At 44.5% G+C, this 22,124-nt stretch overlaps 1 protein-coding gene and 1 long non-coding RNA gene across 7 annotated transcripts in view; one reads left to right on the top strand and one right to left on the bottom strand.

Moving 5' to 3' along the window:
• Positions 1-8,451: 8,451 nt before the first annotated feature.
• Positions 8,452-8,892, top strand: LOC143163278 (uncharacterized). The gene is made up of 2 exons (XR_012995873.1): positions 8,452-8,564; positions 8,646-8,892. It is a non-coding gene; the product is annotated as an uncharacterized LOC143163278 (long non-coding RNA).
• A 7,795-nt stretch (positions 8,893-16,687) lies between these two features.
• Positions 16,688-22,124, bottom strand: part of C7H11orf24 (chromosome 7 C11orf24 homolog) — a 30,982-nt gene continuing 25,545 nt past the window's right edge. For all 6 annotated transcript variants that reach the window (XM_076344300.1, XM_076344304.1, XM_076344303.1 and 3 more), the window contains 2 exons: positions 19,726-19,842; positions 16,688-18,510 (listed from right to left, as the gene is read on the bottom strand). In XM_076344300.1, coding sequence (XP_076200415.1) covers positions 17,351-18,510; positions 19,726-19,842 — 1,277 coding nt within the window. In that variant the 3' untranslated portion in view covers positions 16,688-17,350. The remainder of the gene's footprint in view (positions 18,511-19,725; positions 19,843-22,124) is intronic.

Below are 22,124 nucleotides of genomic sequence, written 5' to 3'. Positions count from 1 at the left end.
CGTTTCTGGCACAAGTTTCTTCCCCATGTTGGCAACCATGGTGCTTGTAGCTAACAATCTATTAGCTATAATTAAACAACAGGTGCTGCCTTGGGAATCAGCTGCTATAATCTGTTGTAGTAAAATGATGAAGACATCATTTGAGTCAGATGGTGCAGAGACCATGGGTTGCAGGACAACAGATTAAATTATGGAATGATCTTCAGTAGGTGCAATAACATAGCTGGGTTAAGTTTCAGGCCTTGATCCAGAGTGCAAAACACTGAATTAAGTCTAAATTACCTTCAGCAGCACTGGACCAGACCAGTAGCATTTGCTATCTTAAAGTATGGATGCCCTCAGTAATATCAGTGGTTGGCACTGCCTGAGGCCATGGAGAGTGACAGTCCCCCAAAACTGTGGGCATGACAGGCAAAGTACAGGGGCAAAACAGGCAAGCAAGCAAGCAAGAAACCTTGTTGTGTCCCCTCTCCCTGCAAGGTTTGTCTCCTCCACTTGAGACTGAGCTCCACATGGATTCCTACTCATTCAGAAAGGAAGATCTCAAAAATTGCCAGCATGCACCCTGGGCAATAATGCTCTAACCTTTTACAGCAAAGCCAAACAATAGGCAGCTTTAGTCACCAACGGCTGGTCCCTCTCACCACTGCTGTGCTTGCTTCAAAACTGTATCATCCTCTGCCTCCTCACTGAGCGCGGGAAGGATGTGGTTCACCAAGAATAATTTTCCAAATTCATCCCAATTGCTCAATTAATTATCCTTTAGCTTTGACATGAGGAACCAGTTTCTACCTTCTGCAGTAGGTCTATTTTTAGTGAAGCATCAATTTTCTCTATTTTGTTATCCCTTACTCACTGTTAGTCCTGCCCACACAACAAATCTGGCATTGATAGCTTGTGGTAGACAAATATTTTTGGCTTAGGCTATGAAAGAGGCAAGAGGAAGGGTGTAGAGGAAAGGAGTCTTAATAACCAGAAAGAGCATCACTGTAAATCAGAATTCACATGGAGAAAGCAAACCTAACAGAAAGAAGAGAAAGCAAAAAAGTGTATTATTAGTATGTAGAAGTGAATGTGTGTTTGTGAATATAAATCTACATAAGTGACAAGCATCCCTCAGCTATTGCCAGTGCAAATTCAGATCAGCAAATTCAAGTCCATATGAAGGGAAGCTTCAGTTTTGGCTAGTGTTCCTGGTGTGCCAAAGGGCCCTGCCTGCTACCCAAGACCATGCCTTCCTACCAACAGGGAGAGGCAAGACCAATAGATCATTTCGCAGGCACTTTATATCCTCAAAACAATTTACAACGCTGAACATCTGTCAGACAAGGGACTGATCCTATCTGAGATCTCACCTTTGCGTTAACTTCTTTCCTGCCTGGCTGAAATGAAAATAGGTACTGGGGTACTAATGTGACCCAGATACAGTATACTCAAGAAAATGCTGCTCTGAGTGATGGTCCTGCTACTTGAATGGGAAAAAGGGAGAAGTCAAAAGGAAACATCCTCTTTGTGTACATTCATCCGCTTTGTAATGATGTTAACACCTGAAGTGATTTGAAGTGAACGGCTTTAAGGCACAGTCCAGCTCTGTGTATTACATGCAAGCTCTGTCACCCTAAATGGGTGACACCTGGCACCACATGGCTCCAGCTGCAGCCACCCCCCAACAAAAGCCTTCCAGAAACTGTTATGCATAGTCTCAGCCTCTAATTCCAGGTCCTGTCCCTCACCCAGCTCATCTGACCACACCTGCTTTCCTTAACGAAGGTCTGAAGGTGAATCCAGAGCTGGACTAGATGCAAGTGATGAAGCAGCATAAACTGCTCCACACCACAGTGCCTCTGCTCCATCACCAGAATTTAATCTTCACAACTCACCTCATAACCTAGATCTTCATTGAGACTGCCTGAGCTGGGCAAGGTAAAACAAAGCAGCATGACTAGCCCCCTTTGACCTGCATGCTCTACAATGGTGAAGGGCAAAAGATCCTGAAAATGATAAAACTAGCTGGAAACCTGGTCGAAAGCCCTGTGTTTCTGAGCTTCAGCCTGCTTTATACAAGCCCATCCACACCACTAGCTCTCTTTTGTGAGCTGTGTTGAGTTTAAGAGCCTTGGAGCACCTTAAGCTTACTGCCATCCTTAAACCCCAGTCTGTGAGAAGCAAGGGGCCTCTCAAAATTATGCAAGCCAAAGAGAGCCTGAAACTTGATGACGGTAGTTTATTGGACTCAGGACAGCAAGGAGCAAACTCGGCTCTGGCTGAAAATGTCATTAATGCTATAGGTCCTGTTATAGACTGAGGAACCCATAGCAGAATGGGAGGCAAATACAGAGGCACCAGGAAAGGCTGAAGGGACAAAACAGGAATGCAAACTATTCATAAACTGCTTATTGCTGTGTACATACATGCCTACTACTTTTATTCTTCAGTCATAATTTTGATCCATGCTAGCCCTGGATGTGATCTCCAGCCATGGTGTGTGCATGAAAGGAAAATAATCCTCATTTGATCTGGAAATCTCATATTCCTCACTCCAACTGCTGCTCTGGGACTGCTGAAAGAAACAACTCCTCTCAGCCAGGCCAGGTGTTTAAATAGCTTGGACTGGAGTTCACTGCCCTGAGCCACAGTTTAGCGGTTGCTAAATCTGGACATCAGCCAGTGCCCCAGACTACTAACTGTTCCAATAACTCCATAAGCATTTTTGTCATCTTCTTCTGGAAAACAGAGGAGCCTGAACCAGACAGATAAACAATAGAAACTAAATATCAGAGATGCCTATGATCAGTCCAAATACACAAGCTGTCTACAGCTATGAGTGCATCCATCCTTTCCAATATAAAGGAGAGAGGGCAGGTAAACCCTGTGGCAAGACATTTATCTTAGTGATAGGCTCCAAAAGAGCTTTCAGGAAAGGAGCACAGTTTGGGAGGCAAATTAGCAACCCAGCACAGCTTCCAGGACTGCTGTCAGTAGCTAGGAGGAGCAGGAACAGAAGGTTATTAGGCTCCACCCAGAAGTCTGCCCCAGAGCCCCAGGCCAAATGCCATCCACTCTCCTAGGTGTGGCCAAACCCACCAGTATTGCCGCGCCCTTGCTAGCTCTGTGCAAGGTTCATGGGCACTGGTGGAGCCCTCTCCCATCATCCTCTTCTCTGCATCATCAAACAAAAAAACCCAAGATAACACTGGCACATTTTTCTTCTGTATTCCCATGTTCTCAAGCCAGCAAATATAAATTCAGCAGGGTTTTTTTGTTGTTGTTCACTTTAAGCAGAGAAAAACTGACCCGTTTGGGATTCTGCAAAGAAGAGCTGAAGCTAATGAAACGTAAGAGCAGAAAACTGTTTTGAGGAGACCAGTGTCCCATATAGAGGACAAGCCAGACTTCACAGTACAGAGGGAGGATTTGCTGTTTAAGGGAGGTTGCTCAGAAGCCTTCAATTGAGTTTTTAGTTACGGTCTCCCTAGGTCATCTTAAGTATGTCATCAGTTCCTCTTAGGTCCTGTTTTTCCCCATCTGTTAAACAGGGGTAGCAAATATCTCATTTCTCCACATTGCTTTTGTCTGGCCAGCTTGTATAGCCTGCAGTTCAGGTCTGGTTGTAGTCTTAGTTAAGACTTGAAGGAGCCATGATTTCACAGTGGAGCTGAGTTTAACCCAAGCTGCTTAAGACACTGAGGGAGGCAAACACAGATCCCTTCCCATGTTCAGATTTGCATTTCTGTTGTTCCCAAGGAGCAGCACCTATGCAGAGCTCCTGCTGCAGTACCATCCATTCCCACTGTGCAATCACTCCCAGGAGAAGGAGGCTAACTTTCTGGAAATGCTCCCCCTCCATCTCAGCAGGGCAGAGGCTTTAGTCTTTGCTTCCTCCACAGGCACCACACCAAAAATATAAATTATATTCCAGAAGGTGGGGGATTTTTGGGGTGTCCCATCCCCCTCCCCCCATTTTAACATTTTGCTAGGGTGTGGAAAGTGAATAATCCCAACTGAGCATTCCTTACCTAACAAACTTACAGTTGGCTGCTTAATTAGGAATTTAATAAATGTGACAATTATTTCTTAAGAAGATTGCTTTATTAATGCCCATGGCCATAGCCTTTTAGGGCTCTCAATCTTGTCAGATCTCAAAAGCTAGGCTGAGTCAACACTTGAATAAACAGCTGCCAATAAAATACCTTGTGCTGCCAGAGGTGGCATTTGAATTTTACTAGATGATTCCCTTCCCAGGTTGAGCTCTGTACCTTCACATAGTGCCAGCTAAAGCTTTGCTCTCAGAGGTTCCTTTTATGTGTGAGATGCAAACTGGAGAACTGACCACTTTTGACAGCTCACAGCAGGCAAAATTTTAGAAGTCTTACTGGCCAGACCATACTCCAGCTGGAGTTACTATAGTTCCCTTTACTTACTTCAATTTTCACCAGGAACCGGTTTTCTCCATTTCTGAAGAGCTGTTGTGCAATGCTGCCATATACTGTTAAGGCCTGTCGACATGACAGACTTTTGGCATCTTCTTAGGTACCTGAAGTACCTATAAAATGCTCCTTGGCCATCTAGCACTCTTATTACTATTAATATTAGAAGAGAAACACATATGGACAGCTCTCATTTCTATTCTCAAATGGCTTTTTTCAGTTGTAAGCAACTTCATTAAACTTTAACGTTTTCAGGTGGAATTTTGCCCTTCTGGTTTCTGCCTAATATTTTTGGAAAGTTTGGTTCAGCTGTTTTTTAGTTTTAAGGCAGAGAGTAGTCAGGGAAAAATACAACCGTTGCCATGATTTAAAAGTTAAAATAAATATTCTGTCACCTTGTCTTGAGCAATCCCGCACTTCACCAAGAAAAGAGAATTTAAAGTTGGCTCAGATATGCACTTAGTTTTCCAGTGAAAACACATCTCAGATTAGCTGAATCACATCAATGCCTACTGAGCTAACCTTCCCAGAATCCGCTACTTAAAATCCAGGAACAAATCCAGAGATGAGTCTCTTAGGCAATGACCACTCAATAGCAGCAATGGTGATAGAAGTCATGGCCCTTGAATGCTAGAAAAGACATTTTGCAGAGCCTGTTCTTCAGGTCAAAGGAAGGTAGTTTAAAGGGAAGGTTGCATCCAACATCCAAAGAGAAGAAGATGGTTCCAGAGAACAGCCCATTCCTGATTTTTTTGTTGAAAAAGTAAAAAGCAAGCAACACCCTCCCACCCCCAACAAGTCATGCTGTTAATTCAGTACAGAGCAGAGCAGAGCAGCAGAAATAGCTGAATCAGTACCAGAAGATGCAGCAACCCCCGGGGAACAAATGCCTGATGAAGTGACACATCAAACAGGGTCTATAGCTGACAGAACAGCAGCATGAAGCCACAGGTTCAACACAAGACTCTTATCCAGCTAGCAGAAGGAGAGTAGATATTAGACAACAAAAAGTTCCCTTTTTTGCCATGGCTACCCACATCCCAGACAAGGCTAGAAATACATCTTTATGAAAATCCATGTATTTTAGGACCTTGTACTCAGCAGACCATCTCTGGTCTTTTCAAGGCATGCTGAGCCTTGGTACCATGTTCCCTTTCCTACAATTTGAAATACCCAGTGTTTCTTACATGCAAAACAACTGCAGCCCTGTACACATTTTCTCCTGGCCTGCCACAAAATGAAGGCATGTTTCCCGGCAGGCAGTTTGTTGCTCTTCCAAACCGCCCCAAGCGGTCTGCTCAGCGTTACAGCCAACGCGGACTGCTCTAGTGCAGCACGCTAAGAAAATGTCCTGGAACAGTTTTATTTGGAGCTGACATCTCCGACAGTGAGCTGATGCCTCATGGAAACCTTCAAAGCAGAACTGACACTACCTCTAGAGCAGGACAGCTTCTGTTTCCTTCCCCCCATACCATGGATCCTTCTTCTTGTATAAAAACAGCAGAAACTGTATTGTCAGGGATGGTGCAGGAAGCAGTAAACTGGAAACCAGAGGCCCAGCCCTCTTCTCCTCTACCTCCCTATGTTAGTTGCCACTTCTCTGCATTCACTCTCTTTTCTACCCCAAAGATGTCTAGTCTGTACAGGTCACAAGCTCTTCAAGCCACGGGCAGCATCTCAATATATGTATGCTTCCAGCCTAATGCAATGGGGAGCATGACTAAAATATTTTAAATAATTAAATATCAACTAATAAAATATTGTGTAGGAAGGGCTGGTCAGCTTCTCTTCTTTTTATGCACTTGAAGGCTAAATGCTTTGTAGCACATTCCTGTGTCAGCTACTCTGGAGAGTGCAACATTAAGGAAGCACCTCTTGGTCTTCTGTCCCAAGATCTAAAAGTACCTCTGGCCTTTGGGTGACAGCCACAGAAGGATGGAGAATGGACCCACCAGTAAGGCGTTCTAGAGCATGAGCAGCAAGGCTGGCTGTTATCATTTGAATTCACTTGTCACCCGTTTCCAGGCACCTGTACTACAGGAAACTGTCAGTGCCACTAACACAACATGTTAGAAGACTACAGAGCGTAAGTGACGCTCTGGCCCTGTCTTCAACCCCACCAGGTCAATGGGGTCATCTCCTCTGCCTTCAAGTGGCCTGCATTCTCTACAGCAGCTGTATCATGACGCATGGCACAGCTTACTAGTGACATTTTCAGGCACACCTAAGTCTCCTAGGCTGGCGACAATGTCAAGCACCACATCCTGGCAAATGCACCGTCAGGAAGCAAGGTTCACCAGCGTGTTTGATCACACTGCGCTGTATCTGGGATGAACAAGGTGCAGCCACTCTCCCCTCCATGCTCTCACCCATCCCACGGCAGCTGCTTTGCCAGCTGTCTGGGCTCATGCCTCCAGCCAGTCTTACAAGCAAGAGGAGAACCTGGTGCTCTTCATCAGCCTGCCCCTGCAAGGACCATTCTTCCTGAGTGGGTAGCCAAAGTTCAACAGACAGGGTGCTCAATAAGAAACTTCAAGGACCTGTCTCCTCTTCCTCCTGCTCTCTACTTTTACTGTAGCTTGCTGAACACTCCCATTTTCTGCCCTTCCCTGACTCCGGTGAATGCAGCTGTGAGAGCCACAGAGCAAGAACAGCTGGCCCAAAAGCAAGAAGCAGCAGCGCCCTCAGCTCATTTTCAGTTCTCCTAGCCCCTTCTCTTCTGAGCCAACAGGAGAAACCCTGCCCTGACACCAAAGCTAGAAAAAAATCAGCATTTTGCCCTCCCTTCTGCTGCCTGTACACACAGATCACACAGAGAGCAGCACCACGGGCAGGCAGCAGCTACAGCCCCACAAGCGCCAAGCCACCGGCATACACACAGGGAAGAGGAAGTTGTTATCGGGCCCCAGTAACACAAAACAGATGCTGTTTGGCTAGGGCAGCCACGGCTCACCCCTGCTCGGGGCTGAGCAGCAGCTGTGCTTGGGAAACCTTCTGCTTTAGCTTGTGGGCCAGATTCCTAGTGAATGAGGAGGCAACTCAGGAGGTCCCAATGAAGTCAGCACCCGAAGTCTTCATTTGCCCAAGTTATTTCAGCAAATCAGCCCAGAGACCTCACTAGCATGGCCTTTCTCTTAAGACACCCCTTTTTCTCTAGATTCTGCTGGCTCAAATAGGTGACGCTGCTGCACACCCCCAACACATGACAGCTGTAGCTAAAATGTATTAGCCAGGCACTTTGGAAATCTTGGGGGGGGGAAAAAAAGAAAAGAAAAGAAAAAAGAAAGGCAGTCTCAGCCTTCCAATGACCTGCCTTGGCACCTCAGCCCCAACGCAACTTGCAGCACGGGTTGCTCTGTCTGTCCCACACCCTTGCCCAGCTCCACCAGTGCAATTCAAAGCCAGCTGTTAGAGGCAAGGGTCTTTAAGGTAAGGGTCTCTTGTGAAGCCTATATAAGCACACAACAAGAGGGATCTGCACTGGAAAAAGCCTTCAGCAAGGCTGCTATAACTAGGGGATGAACAAAAGACAAGTTGAGGTCATCTAAAATCCACCTTCCCCGGAAGTACTCCTGTCTCCTGCCCAGTGACTGTTTACCTGTCAGGAGCGTGAGAACCTTGCAGAAGGACCGATGCCAGTGCTCCTGCGACCTCCTCTCTCCCATGGCATGTGGGTGGCCCAAGCCAAAAGGTTGCACAGAAAATAATTTTCCTATTGTCAGAGGCTAAAATCTTCTGTGTAAATATTACAGCAGTAGGTTAACAATGCAGACTGCACCCCCACCCAACCCACACAGTATCGCAAGGCAGGCAGGTGTGGCGGTGTGCTCCCCCTGCCCTGCGTAAGCAACGACCACCAGTGGGGGTCGTTGTGGCTGCATCCAGGTTATGCTGGACTTTGGGAATGGATGGCAACATAGTAGCCAAGGGCTGTCTGGAGTAGTGAGTCAAATGACTTGCTGATATGCAAATATGACTGTAAGTCAATCATCTTACTCTATAAATAGTGGACAGCCCAGGGCCTGTTGAGCTCTCCTGCACGGCAGTGGACCACACGGCGGGATCTCCCCTTGAGTAGGGACACCTCTCAAGGTTACTTCTCAAGGTTGAGAGATTTCTTGCCACAGCAGATCCTTGGTAAGTGACTAACAGCATGCTGAACTTTGAAATCTTAGCTAAGTGATACAAAGGATTGATTGTGCATATATAATCCTTTAGACATAAACCGTTGACCAAGTCTGGGACTAGGATTGGATCCAGCTGCACCTAAACTCCTCTCTGAGAAGTTTAGAAAGAAAGGGGGTCCTTTCTGAACTTCATGACTCGACGGGAGGGTCTCCCTGACAGTAATGCCTGACCTTGTCCTCTATGCAGTAAATAATCAAGTGTGCCTTGCCATTGAATCTTGTTCACTGTTGCATTTACCATTGAACTTTGTTATCAATAAAGTATTGTTGCCTCTCTCTTACAAGTGACATGCAATCTCACTCCACCCGCGACAGCAGGTCAGCTCCAGCCCAGTTTCAATTAGAGAGCACATTGTGGTTAAAACTGTCCCTGCCTGCTTTTCTTTTGGGTTTAAAGTTCCTCCACAATGCAGCTGCTTTTAGTGCAGGTTTATTATTAGTCTCATCTACGTTACAACCTCCTCAGCTCACTAGAACAACCAGGAAACCCACAGAGAGAGAACAAACAGATAGCACATGGCAGCCCTGCAAAAGGTCATTTGATAACTGGAGTTTAGTTTTAATTAGCAGTGGTAAAGGGGGGTTTGTGGTGTAATAAATCTCAGAATAAGGATTAGCCTCCCTGTGGCACCTTGCTGGTCATTTTTGGCAGGAAATGGCAAGACATGAAGGAATATTAAACCTCACGCTTCAGGGCTGGAGCCAAACAGATTCAGAGATGTGGAAGGGACATCTCACGCATGCCTTGTTTTACAGGAAAGGTCTTGCATTTTCCTTTGAAAAGAGCAGTGACATCTGTGTTGGCAATAGGTAAAGTATATATACTTCAAAGCCATTGTGAGACTACAGCTCCTAGACCAACACATGCACACACGAACGCACACATGTTGCAGAGTGAGAAGGAGCAACCACACTGGGTATCCACGTACCCTACTAGGGAGATGAGGCAGTCTCACCGTGCTGCTGCAGTGCCCTCTCCCTAGTGAGAGGCAATCTGAAAGAGCATTAAAGCTGAGCTAGGAAAAGGACAAGGTAATGAAGTAAACCTTTACACAGTCCTGTGGCCAGAAACTGGCTCCATGACCCTGCTATGTGGATCAGCAAAGCCCAGTATTTTCAGCTAGCAACTCAAGTCAATGGGGTAACAACATCTCTTCAGCACTAACATCAGGTACCTCAAAGAATGCTTCTGTTCTGGCTTTTAATTCCCTCTACAGACAGTTCTGTACAAAGGCATGCAGAGGTGTATTTCTCTTTCATTTGGCCAGCAATCATGTACACCCAAAAGCATGAAGACTAATAGCCCAGTCCAGATAAGAAAGGACTATTCTTCATGGGAATGCCTGGTCATTCTTTTCCTTTAGCATGCACACAGTTCTCTCCAGCTCATCTGATTTCTTCCATCATTCATTACCTCTTCACAGAAGAGTTCTCAGGTCATCCCATTCATCCCCAGGATTTTTCCTGTGCTACATTAGCCTGTAAGGTTTTGAACTCCTGTAGGGCTGCTACTCCTTCCCTTGGGAAGGAGTCAGAGTACACACTCTGACAGCTCTCACTAACATTTTCCAGAATTCCCCGCTGGCTAACGAAACTGCAAACATTCAAAGAAAAGGACACTCCACCAAGTCCCGTGCATGCTAATGGCAGAACCAAGGCTCACAGCTGGAAAAAAAACACAGGGGTTGTCCCATGGCAGCAGCATCTGCTGCCCATGTGGAGCCCTCCATCCCTTTCAGCCACTGCTCCCCTTCCTGCTTTGGTTCATGTGCATGTAGTTTTCAATTGCTGAGATCATCTTTTGAAAAAGTTTTATGTTTGGCTACAAACAGGCCCCTGGGCTGCGTGTGATCCAGGAGAGGCATGGAGACCATGTTAATGAGGCTCACCATTTCCTTCAAAATGGGATGCTCACTGCATGTCACAAGCTGCTGGGGCATGAGATTGCTCTCTCCTGCAGAAGAGTCTCTCTACTTCTCCTTTCAGACTGAAGTAGAAAGGAAAGTGCAAAACTTTCCACAGAAATTCCCGAGGCAGTTCTGGACCACAGGAACCTGCCTGACCCTCTGTGAGATGCTGGGGACTTCAGTCCCAGCTGGGGACCAGGCCTTGGGGAAAGCTCCAGTGAAAACTGACCCACTCCAGGGTGCCATTTCCAGGGAATCTCATTTTTTTCTGAAGATCTTTAGCCCAATACTAAGCACAATCTAAATACTGAAGACATGTAGGAATATGTAAAAATCAATAAATCAGAAAAAAAAAAAAATTGCCTTCAGCTCTTACAACATCCTTGCAATATACTTTGACCCAGCAAACAGGAGAATGAGAAGAGCTGGCTTTTATCCTTCAGATCAGACAGCCTTTCTGCCTGAAACCTGTAGACATTGGCTTGTAGCACACAGTGCTGCTGCTGATCTCTCACTGTTGGGAATATTCACCAGGACGCATACAGGAGGAATCAGTTTAGAGCCACCTTCTACCAGCAACAGGTCCTCATAACTGAGGACTGGTCAGAAGTAGACAGCACTTTCATCCAGAGCACACGTCTCTTCCATTTACCCTGTGCACCTTGAAAAGCCATATTAGCACATACCTACATAACAGGCTTTACCTAGTTCTGATTAAAGTCATCAGCAAGGATTTCAGCTGCTCCCCAACAGTACTGCCCTGTGCACTGATATCAGCAAAGCTTCCTCCCTGAGCAAACTCTTTTCTGGCACTTTACAGACTCATCTGCTTGCTGGCAACACCTGGATCACACAAGATACCATACCAAGGATACGTTTGTTATTGCCTGATGCCACAAGGGTGCAGGACCAGCTGATAGCCCCTGTGCACTTCCCCATTCCTCTACTGTGGTAAAAGGTGTCTCAGTTTCCCAAGAGCATGGGGAACTTCTGCCCCATGGTACAGCTTATGTTAATCATTATTCAGCTGCTGACTTCAGCTTAGCTGCATTGACTAAGGATGAGCAAAGTTGCTCAGAAACATGCCTACGGTGGGGGGGGGGGGGAGCACATGTAAGAAATCACAACATAACTCTGGGATTTTATGTCCCTGTTTAGATACTTTTGAAAAATCTCACCTTCTAATCTGCAGCAGTGGCTGAAATCTCAAGACCTTAGAGCAGAGTTTATGATTAATCTAACTCTAGGATTTGGTTAAATCTTTACTTTTTTTTCTTTTTTTTTTTAAACTAGCCATGAATAGTTGCTTCTAAATGTGAGCATTTTCAAGCTGAATAAATCCCTCCTCCTTCCTTCTCCATTCCTTACTGTTGTAAGAGTGATGCGGGACGGTTTAACGGTGTTTACACTCACAAGCTTGGGCTCTACAATCTCATCTGCATGCAGTAAAGAACAGGAACCACCTGCATAAGTCCATGATCCTCAAACCAGTGTAATTGGTTTCACCTGTCCCAGCTTGAAGGGGTTAAAATATTTAGCCACTTTTCATGCAAACAAGTTGTTTGCATTTTCAAACAGATTGTACAATCCTGTCCAAATGGCTATAGTCTTTTTAATTGGGACAAGCAGGATGTTGGGCAAGTTCTGTCTGCTAGCAAAGGACCTCTCCTTCAAACATACTTCATAATTCAAACATCACTCCAGCCAAGGCACAAGTCGAACATCACCCAGGGCTAACTAGGAAGCCCCAGATCAGGCGGAGACTCTTTTTTTCCCAGACCCTTTGGGGTTTCCCTGCCAGAGGGAGGCTGAACAGACAAGCTCCGGAAGAGCTGCCCCGCAGCACAACCTGCTGGCATCTCTCAGCCAAGGCAGGACTGCTCTAAATACATTATCCAGCCCAGCAGCAGCACAGAAAGACAAGGTCCAAGGACACGAAACTACAAGGAAGTCGACCCAAAATGCTGTAGAGCAAAGACCAGCTTTGCCTACAATAACTAGCTATCCAGCAAGACCAAAAAAGTCAAAGCAGAGTCCTAACCCTGAATGACTCGGGCCTATCAGATAGGAATCATTACAGCTCTAGGCTTTGCTGTTGTTTAGCCCGGTTTCTTCTAGAAAAGCACAAACTTTGTGCAAGATGAAAGCATTTGCTTTTGAACCCACAGGCCAACTTCAGCCAAGCGCAACAAAGGTCGTTAAGTTTCATGAGACTTAAGAGGCCATGGAAAGGAGACTACAGTTGCCCTGGTCAGGGGAGATGCTGCAATATGAACTTGCCTTTAATGCATGCCAGAGAACCCACAGTGGAAAAAGCCCTTAGAAATGCTTCAGTAGGGCAGGGCTCAGGTTTCCTTTTTTGATGCGAGAAATGAGCAGCCACCGGACAAATCCAGAGAAACCAACTCCACAATACCTGTTTCCAGAGCTCCCTGCGTGTTTTCTGACTACATGCATTAGCTATTTTGAAGGTCATGCTTAAGAGTTCTGCATATGCTCCCCAACTCTCTGGAAACCACATGGCATATTGCAAAGTCACATTTGCAGTCGAAAAGTTCTTCATTCCTATTATTCCTTTAGATGTTTTAATATTCCATGTCCTTCCTTTCTTCTCTGCTGTCTAGAACAACATACTTCTAATACAGGCAATTAAATAAGAGGGAGGTGGCATTTAGAATTAATCTAATCTAAATATAATTCCAGGATGTTCCTGTGTTTTATTGAGAAAGAGGCCATGCAACAGGTTGAAACCCAATGTGCGTCAGATATGCTATGCTTCACAGCAGCGGAATGTTGTTTTTGGCAGTCCCTTGGCAGATGTCTTCTAGATAACTTGGTAGGACCCCGTCTATTGTTATATTGTGAATTCTGCAAGATAACTTTCAAAAGTGTTGCATTTTCTCATCTAACATACTCACTATTAACTATTGCAACACTACACCATGAAATGCTATAGGTTTGCTACCATTGGCGGCCTCAAAAGCACAACAAGCAAAACCATTCTAGGAGGCTGGCTTTAGCCCAAACAGAAACAATGGGTTGGAGGTAGAAACAACCAAGTGAATGTTTGCTGCTTGTGACCTCCAACACAAAAAGAGCCAGAAGGGAAGAAATCTTAATTGCTTCAGATTTGCATATCAAGCCACCGCTACAGAAGAGCCCTTTAGAGGACTGCACGTGCAATCCACCTTCCATAGTCCCACTGCTCTCCTTCAATGCTCATGAGTAGCTAGAAGCAAAACAGAACCAGCAAAGATGCCAAATCTTTACAATTGGGTTTCAATGTACAAGCCAGAAAACACACCTTGACTTTCAGAGGCCAGGCCCAGTATTTTTATTTTTTAATGCCTAAACTGAGCTAGTACGAGACAAAACCATTGGGATGCAAAGAAAAACCTACTTGACATTTCTCCAGCTGACACTGCACTTTGAGCACCATTGCGATAGGACAAAGGGTAATGGTTTTAAACTAAAAAAGGGTAGATCCATACTAGATATAAGGAAGAAATTTTTTACGCTGAGGGTGGTGAAACACTGGAACAGGTTGCCCAGAGAGGTGGTAGATGCCCCACCCCTGGAAACATTAAAGGCCAGGCTGGACGGGGCTCTGAGCAACCTGATCTAGTTGAAGGTGTCCCTGCTTATTGCAGGGGGTTTGGACTAGATGACCTTTAAAGGTCCCTTCTGACCCAAACCATTCTATGATAAGCATTAAGATCTCTACCTTGTACGCAGAAATGCACTGAGGCAAGACTCGCTCTGGTGCTGAGCCTTACACTGAAAAGCTCAGTTCCTGCTGAGAAAGTAATTCACAGCTGGAAGTGCAGTAACTCAAATAAGGACAAAAAGGACAGGCTGTGCCAGTATCTGAAGAGAAGACTTAGATGTAAATGTACCAGGGCTGTGGGAACTGCAACAAGCTTCTGATGAGTACTCACCTTCCTGTAAGAACCTGTTAAGAAGCCACAAGGATTTTTATGGTGGTGTTTTCTTTTAGCCATGATGGAGTTGTAATATTCTCACTCTGTCCATGAGAAACTCCCTAAGACTCTTGCAAATAGAGTTGTAACCCACTTCCAACTATATCATACCCACTTAAATTATCCCCAAAGGGGTTTATTTGTTTTTAATTAACCAATCTTAGAAAGTATCTGGTTTTAGAAAAGAAAACTCTTTCAGAGTTTTGTTTAAGTAATGCCCCCTTCCTCTCCCTTCCCTTCCTACTCCCTCCAGGAAATCAGTACAGGAGTCTAATATCTCTTCAAAGAAGAGAATAAAAACCAATGCAACTTCACAAGCTTATGCTCCACTCCACAGAATCTGGTGTCCAATTTTGGGTCTACAAAGAGATCCGTGGACACCAAAAGAAACAAGGCCACAGTTAGTGCAAAGTTCATCCAAAAATTTCCCCATTTCCAGGATAAGCAATTACAAGTCTGATGATCATAGTTTGTCTTTGTGGAAATAGCTCAGGCAACTTAAAAAAAAAATACTGCAGTGCACTAGCAGAACAGCTGCTACACTGACCCTTTATGCAGGAAGGCACTTCCTACAGACAGGAATTCACTTACATAGGCAGGGATAAATTACAAGGAAGAGCACTACTGCCTGGATTCACCCTATCAAAATGCAAGCATTTATCTGAGATGCCTAAATGAGGAGAAAAAGAAGTGAGCTGAATCTGAGGTAACACCCATCTCCTTACTTAGGAGATGGCAGGGAGTTGAGGAGACAGCTCTTATCTCAGTATCTGGAGTAGAGCTCGAAGACCACATGCTTAGGTCTGTGGTTAGCGACTCACCAGCAATTAAGGTGAAACCTGAGATCCCTATGTAAAGATAAACCTCTGGACTTTGTGGTTGTAGAGCAGCATCTACCTGACATCTGCTAACAGCTCAGAACAGCTGCGTTGAGAGGCAAACAGTCCCAAGCATCTCAACGGGGTGCAACTCCCCAGCTGTGCTGGGCGATGTTCCCAGCACCTTGTTACATAGATACTGCACAGAGGTGGCTCCTGGAAGATGGCAGAAATCAGGGTTCAGTTCCCTTCTGCTGAGGAGAAACCAATTAAAAATAACCTTAAAATACAATAAAATTCAGTCCCTCAAACTTTTTTTTCCCCCTCCAGGAAATGTCATGTGAATTTTGTGGCTTATACTTCAGGCATTCCAAGGAGGGAGACTCCGAAAACCACACTATCCTTTTACCCTGAGAGATGCTCTAACCTACTGGCATGCAGATGCAGTCCATGCAAAAGCACTGCAAAATGCAACCCAATGCTGACAACCAAGTCTCACTTACAAAGCAATCTCTTCCTTTTCCTCAACATACACTACTTGCTGAAATTTTGTCCTCAAAATTTGTTATCGGGTAAGATTCAGGAAACTACCTCCTGCCCATTTCTTTCAAACAACCCCTTGCCTCTGCTGCTGCTTGTGCTATTTGCAGCTATTTTCATAGTACTTTCAGCTTGATGATGAACAAGAAGTCTACAAAGTAACCTCTTCCAGCATAAAGACTCCCTCCAAATTCTAAACAGCCAAAGAATTTGAATAAATAACCAAACTAAAACCCAACAGCTCAAATTCTGAGGTTTGGCTATTATCAGCCTCAAGATTACATGCAAGCAGGATTAAAGAAGAGCCAACGAATCCGAAGTGAGAGACAAGCTATCAATCAGGTTAAAAAAAAATACAATGCACCTTGATCCAGCATTTTGCTATTGGTATGTATGTGTCATTCAAATAAGATGCATTAATCACTGAAGGATGCTTGCCGAAAATCAAGTGTTTTCTACTCACTCTCTCAGCTGCAGATCTTGGAAGGTGAGCTGCAACTGCACATGCAATAAGGTTTCCAAATTACTAGCAACCCTGAGCTGTTCCCAAATGCAAAACAAAAAACAAAACAGATCCTGATGCTTTATGCATGAAAGATAATAAGCAGTGAATGGGTCTGCATACCTGGGAGACTGGCAGCATACTGCTCTGAAATTACAGGAGCAGTACCCCAGATGATGATCAGCATCTTCTGTGACATGTCCATACTTCCAGTGAGGTCTTCAAAGCCCCCATACTTGGAATATTGAAGTGGAGCTAATTTGCTTAAGCCCCAAAAGCCCACTTGCCTGCTTCTGAACTGACAGGAACAGGAATGAAACCAGAAATGCAACAAGATATGCCCTTCCAGGGCCCCATTTATTAAGTGAATACAAAAATAAGATCATTTAAGTGCAGGGGCACAGTAATCTGCTCCATGGTGAAAAGATATCTTGGGTTAGCAGTAAACAGAGTTTACAATGCCTTGTAAACAGACCTCTTTACAAGCAAGAAGCATACTGAAACAACACACATTGGATTAAAAGTTCCCTGTTGCAGCAATACTCCACACTTCTCATCTGGCGATTTCAGAGCACTTCACAAAAGGTGAGAGCATCCTTTGCTCTGTTTTCAGAGAAGCACATGTGAAATGAATGAAACACAAGGAACTTGCACTGTAAACAGTTGAAAAAGCGCCACAGCATTTTGTGAAGGTGATGGCTTACCCTTTGTTAGGTTTGTTTTGCAATGAAAAATAATGGCCAAAGCTATTGTGCATTATGGAAGTTTTTAAAATTACTACTCTTTTTTTTAGAACAACCTGTTGCATGGTTGAATAAAAAAATTTTTTTTTTTCTTAATACAGTACATGGCATTTCTCCTCAATTGCACCAGAAGTAAATTTGGAAGCACTTTCAGTTTGTGTTATAGGCAAATAGGAAAGAAAAACAAGTCAGGCAGGCTTTCAATCTCCTTTCCATCTCTCTGCCCACTGTTTTATCCCCACCCTTTCATATTTCTGAGTCCACATACATTCCATTGATCAGGTAATCCACTTGTGTGTAATCCTTCCTCTTGTAGCTCTCGTAGGCCTGCATAAGGAAAAGAACTATAACAGTTATGAAGAAAAACGTACCAACTAAAAGCACTGCAAGAAGCGAACTTTTATCCACTAAGTACTGAGTCAGGGGCTCAGCAGCAATGAGAAGATACTCATTGTCTGTGTCCTGAGTTTCTTCAAGGCCTGAAGCTGTTGTTTTGGGTACATCTGCTGGAGCCGTGGTTGTTGAAAAAATGTGAGATGTTAACTGTATCCCATGCCCACTCGTAGTTTCTGCTGTAGAGGCAGTAGTTAAAACCATGGCACCTCTTGTAGAGCTCAGAAGAAGAGTTGATTTACTCAAGGATGTTGTGGCTGTAGTTGCTTCTGGCTCTACATACAGTGATATGACAGGCACTGGATTCGCAGAGTATGAACTCTCCAAGGGGGTGAGTGCCATGGCATGAGTGGAAGCAGTGGAAGATGTTTCTGCATCCTGCGGGATGAGGGTGGTCAATGTTGTACTCAGTGTCTTCGGGCCAGCTCCAACAGTGGCGGGGCTACTAGAGTGGGGAATGCTGGTGGTGGTGGCTGGGTTAAACTGCTCTGTTTGAGGCATTTGAGTACCTGCTTCAGAAATGACAGTGAGGGGAACAAAAGTAGAAGTGGGGGACAATACTGAGATGGAGCTACTATTTTCTGATTTTTCGGTGGTGCTCACAAGCTTGGTGACATGGCTGGAAGTGGCAGCAGGGATGCTACTAGAAGTGGGAGAAGAGGCAGTGGTTGACATGGCTTCAGCAAGGCGACCAAAGTCTCCAGTGGCGTTTGACGTTTTGGCAGTTGTTTCATAAGCTGTAGTGAGGACAGTTGCATTTGTAACATTTGTTGTTACGGCTGTGGCAGTGGTGGTGGTAGCATTGCTTGTAATTGTTTTTCTTGCATTTGTTGTTACATTTTCACTCTCAACGCTGAGCAAATGCCTCAAGTGAATCTTGTGAGTCTGAGCAGCTGAGGAAAACAGGTTTTCCACGTTGTGTCGGTCAACCCGTGCATTCACCATCCTCTCCTTTTTCTGTGGATAGCTTTGATGGTGAAACAGGACTGTTTCCCTTTTCCCACCAACAATTTCTTCAAAAAGACAAAACCAATCAGTTTCATAAGAATAAAACTCTCAAGCTCAAATCTGACCTCATACCCCCAACATGCAAACCAGAACACGTATTCTGCAGTACATGTAGTACAACTGGAATAAATCAGTCCTGAAGTCAGCAAGAACATGAAAACTCAGACCCCTGCCTTTATTGCACATAATCCCTTTGGGTTTTGGGGTTTTTTTTTTGTTGGGGGTGGTTTGTTTGTTTGTTTGGTTTTGGGTTGGATTTTTTTTTGCACCACAGACCTCTGCCATTTGCCCAATGAGGGAATTAATTCCACAAAAGGGAGTAATGAAGTACAGAGCTACAACGCAGAAGCACATTATCAACAGGAGCAGTGTTACGAATGCGAGCTCCTGAGAAGAAGACTCACGCTTTCAAAGTTACACAGCATCGACAAAGCCTTTGTGCTTAGATTCATAATTTTCACCTCTCAAAACTGAGTGGAAATTTCCACTTTCACCTTCATACTTTGGGAGAAATTCCTTCATAACTAGTGATCTAGATTTATAGTGACATAAATCCCATTTGCTTATCAAGGTCTGGTTGCTACGTTGCAGAGAAACCTTTGCAAACCCAAAAGAACCATGAACAAACTTTCTTTTTTTTTTTTTTTAACTTAGATACAGCAAACTCTTGAATCATACTTTAGAAGATTGATTCCCCAATTACCCACAAGCTCTGTTTTGTTATTGTGTCACTTAATTAAATTTGAAGACCCTGGCACTGGAAAGTCACCACGAGCAATTGCTGCTAAGGCTGCTCTGACTATAGAAGCAGCCTGCTGCCTCTGGCACAAAATCCTGGCAATCTCAGAAAAAACAATGCCAAGACATTTTTCTTTCTCTTAAAAAATATAAATACATCTGTTATGCCTTTATTTTCCAAAGGACGGCATGTGGAGTGCAAATGGCTTGAATGAATGACGTCTTCAACGTGGAGACAAACTGTTACTCAGTAACAGTTACAAAAGTTACTCGAAGACACATCACGCACATGTAGCTGCCAGAGCCCTTACGAGCCTAGTGAAACAGTTTTTCCAGTCAACCGACTTCACCTACAGAATCATCCTCCAAGCATTTCACAATCCATTTCCCTCAGCTGAAAGCCAGTCAAGATCTAAACGTAAGCATTTAAAGCAAAAGGACCAGGATCCTGGATTTAGCAGGAGCCTGAAGCATGGCGTTACCTCCAAGCAGATCTTTGATGTCTTGTTCTCCAGCATTCTGGCACACGCTCAGCTGGTGACACTGCAAGAAGATGCAGCGATTCTGGTAGGGCACAGACCAATTACAGTGATGGTTACCTGAAAACAGCAGAGAAGATGGGTCGCTACACACAGTATACTGAACACGCTGCTTCATGGCCGTAATTAAAGAGTTAAAAAAAACCCCAACAAACCCAAACAATAGCTGGAAGGTCTGGCCTTAAAGGATCCTGACTCAGCCTTGGTGAAAATAACTGGAAAGCCAATGAAATCAATATAGCAGCTGCAGCCTACCTGTCTTCTAGTACCGACATCTCCTAACAGCAGCAATTCACTCACCCAGACAGGGACAGAGAGAGTGCACTACGGTTTGGACCCATCTAAACGCTAGCATTCATCTAGATGTCTTAATGAGGGGGGGGGAAAAAAAAAGTGAGCTGAAACTGAGAAGACACCCATCTCATCACCCATGGGAGACAGCTCTCATCTCAGTGCTTGGAGTTACACAAAAATTTACTCTTCATTCGTTGAACAATGATGCCATTAGCCATGGAAGCCACCACAGAAATATTCTTTTAGGAAGTCAAACCCCAACACAAGCTAAATAAACTCATCACAGCAGGAACTTTCCCTCCTGGCATTCCTTCAAACTCACTAACTTCTTTCTGGGCGTGTCTACATACACATAACCAAGCTTTGAGGGAAGGAATGAACCTCCTCTAACCAGCGCTGAGGAGACTTCTCAAACACTGTGCCCAGTTTTGGGCTCCCCAGCATACAAGAGCAGTATTGACATACTGGAGCGAGTCCAAGGGAGACTACTAGATGTCTGAGGGGCTGAAGCAGATGATTTACAGGAAATCCCAACTCAACAGCAAGGGAAAAAATTAGTTTCCACCACAAGGGCACTCAAACACTGGGCTGGGGGCCAGAGAGGTGGTACACTCTCCATCAGGACTCGAACAGCCAGATCTAAGCCGGGTTCGGACCAGAGACCTTCAAAAGGTCCCTTCCTGCCTAAATCATACTACATTTTATGTAATATCACAGTAGCACGCAATTGATTTCTGGGACACGTGCTGTAACAAAAAGCACAGAAGATAACAGTGCTCAATCTGGGATGAAGCAGATATGTGCCCAGCTGACCACTTGTCAGTGGATTAAAGGGAACTTAAGTGTACGGTAGGAGAAATTAATTTCTGTGTTTTGTAAGAAGTGTAAGAAAGGGCAAAGGACATGCCTATGTGGTACACAGGGCTATATTTAAAGCTCTTATCTACAAAGAGAGTTATCCTCACTGAGGATTAAGGCTATGGGAAGCTTGAACTTTTCATAAAAAAACATTTATGTTACCACAGTTATTAAAAGGTCTCGTGGAAAATTTATGAAGTTGGAGAAATCCCTGTACCAACAATTGCAGTCTGTTTTGACAGCCCTAAAGAAACTAGCAAAGGTGGAATTTTTCTTAACATTTTATCAAAGTCAGTAAGTGACCGAAACCATTCAAAGTCTTTTAAAAAATGGTACTTAAAAAGCAATAAAATGAAAAGCTTCAACAGTCACACAGAGCAGGAGACACAGCAGCAGCCCTTCAAGAAATTAAAATCCACTCCTCAGAAATGAAAGCATGTTTGGATGTGCTCTGATTCCCAATCCCAACTCCTGTCCCTCACTCAATAAGCCATGCCAGTGGAGAAACGCAAACCATCTACTACTGTAAATCGTGCCATTTCTCACTTCTTGGGAAGGGGAAAACAAAAAGCCAGCAGCATATCTTGCATTGGCTACATATCTAAGTCAGTCAGTTCAGAAAGGTCAAGAGACCTTAAGGCACCCTGGTTTCTGCTGCCATCAGGATGGTATCCAGCTGCTCATGACTTCCCTGTTGCTCCCCAGGACAACCAGATACCTCTATTCAGCTGGACTGATTAGTACTTCCTTTGATGCAACTCCAGATTGAGGCTCCAGCTGATGTGTCCACTGCAAGATATGTGCCACCCAGTGGCTCCTTTTTGCTCACTTCCAATTAGGAGACAGAAAAAAGAAACAAAAAAGAAACAAAAAAGAAAAAAAAAAGAAAGTGGAAGGACAACAAACGCTCTTCAGAGCTATTTTGAAAGGAAACCATGTAGGCAGATGCCGAGGTCTTGCCCTACCAAACTGGTTTATTTCATTTTTAGGCCTGCTGTTACTGGAAAGAAATCACAGATGCCCAAAGACAAGCAGAAGCCAGGTAAGCAGATGTATTGTGGAAGTAGGGAGCAGGAATATTTGGTTTTGCAGCCATGTCATATTTTCCCTTTATTTTCCCCAGAGCATGCAAGATAGCCCAGAAGTATGGCCAAGTGGCTCTGTTTTCAGAGCCAGACTGCTCAGATGGC

The sequence above is a fragment of the Aptenodytes patagonicus genome, chromosome 7 (genome assembly GCF_965638725.1).
Source record: "Aptenodytes patagonicus chromosome 7, bAptPat1.pri.cur, whole genome shotgun sequence".
In the NCBI taxonomy this organism is placed as follows: domain Eukaryota; kingdom Metazoa; phylum Chordata; class Aves; order Sphenisciformes; family Spheniscidae; genus Aptenodytes; species Aptenodytes patagonicus.
This window is presented reverse-complemented; position numbering and strand designations above follow the sequence as displayed.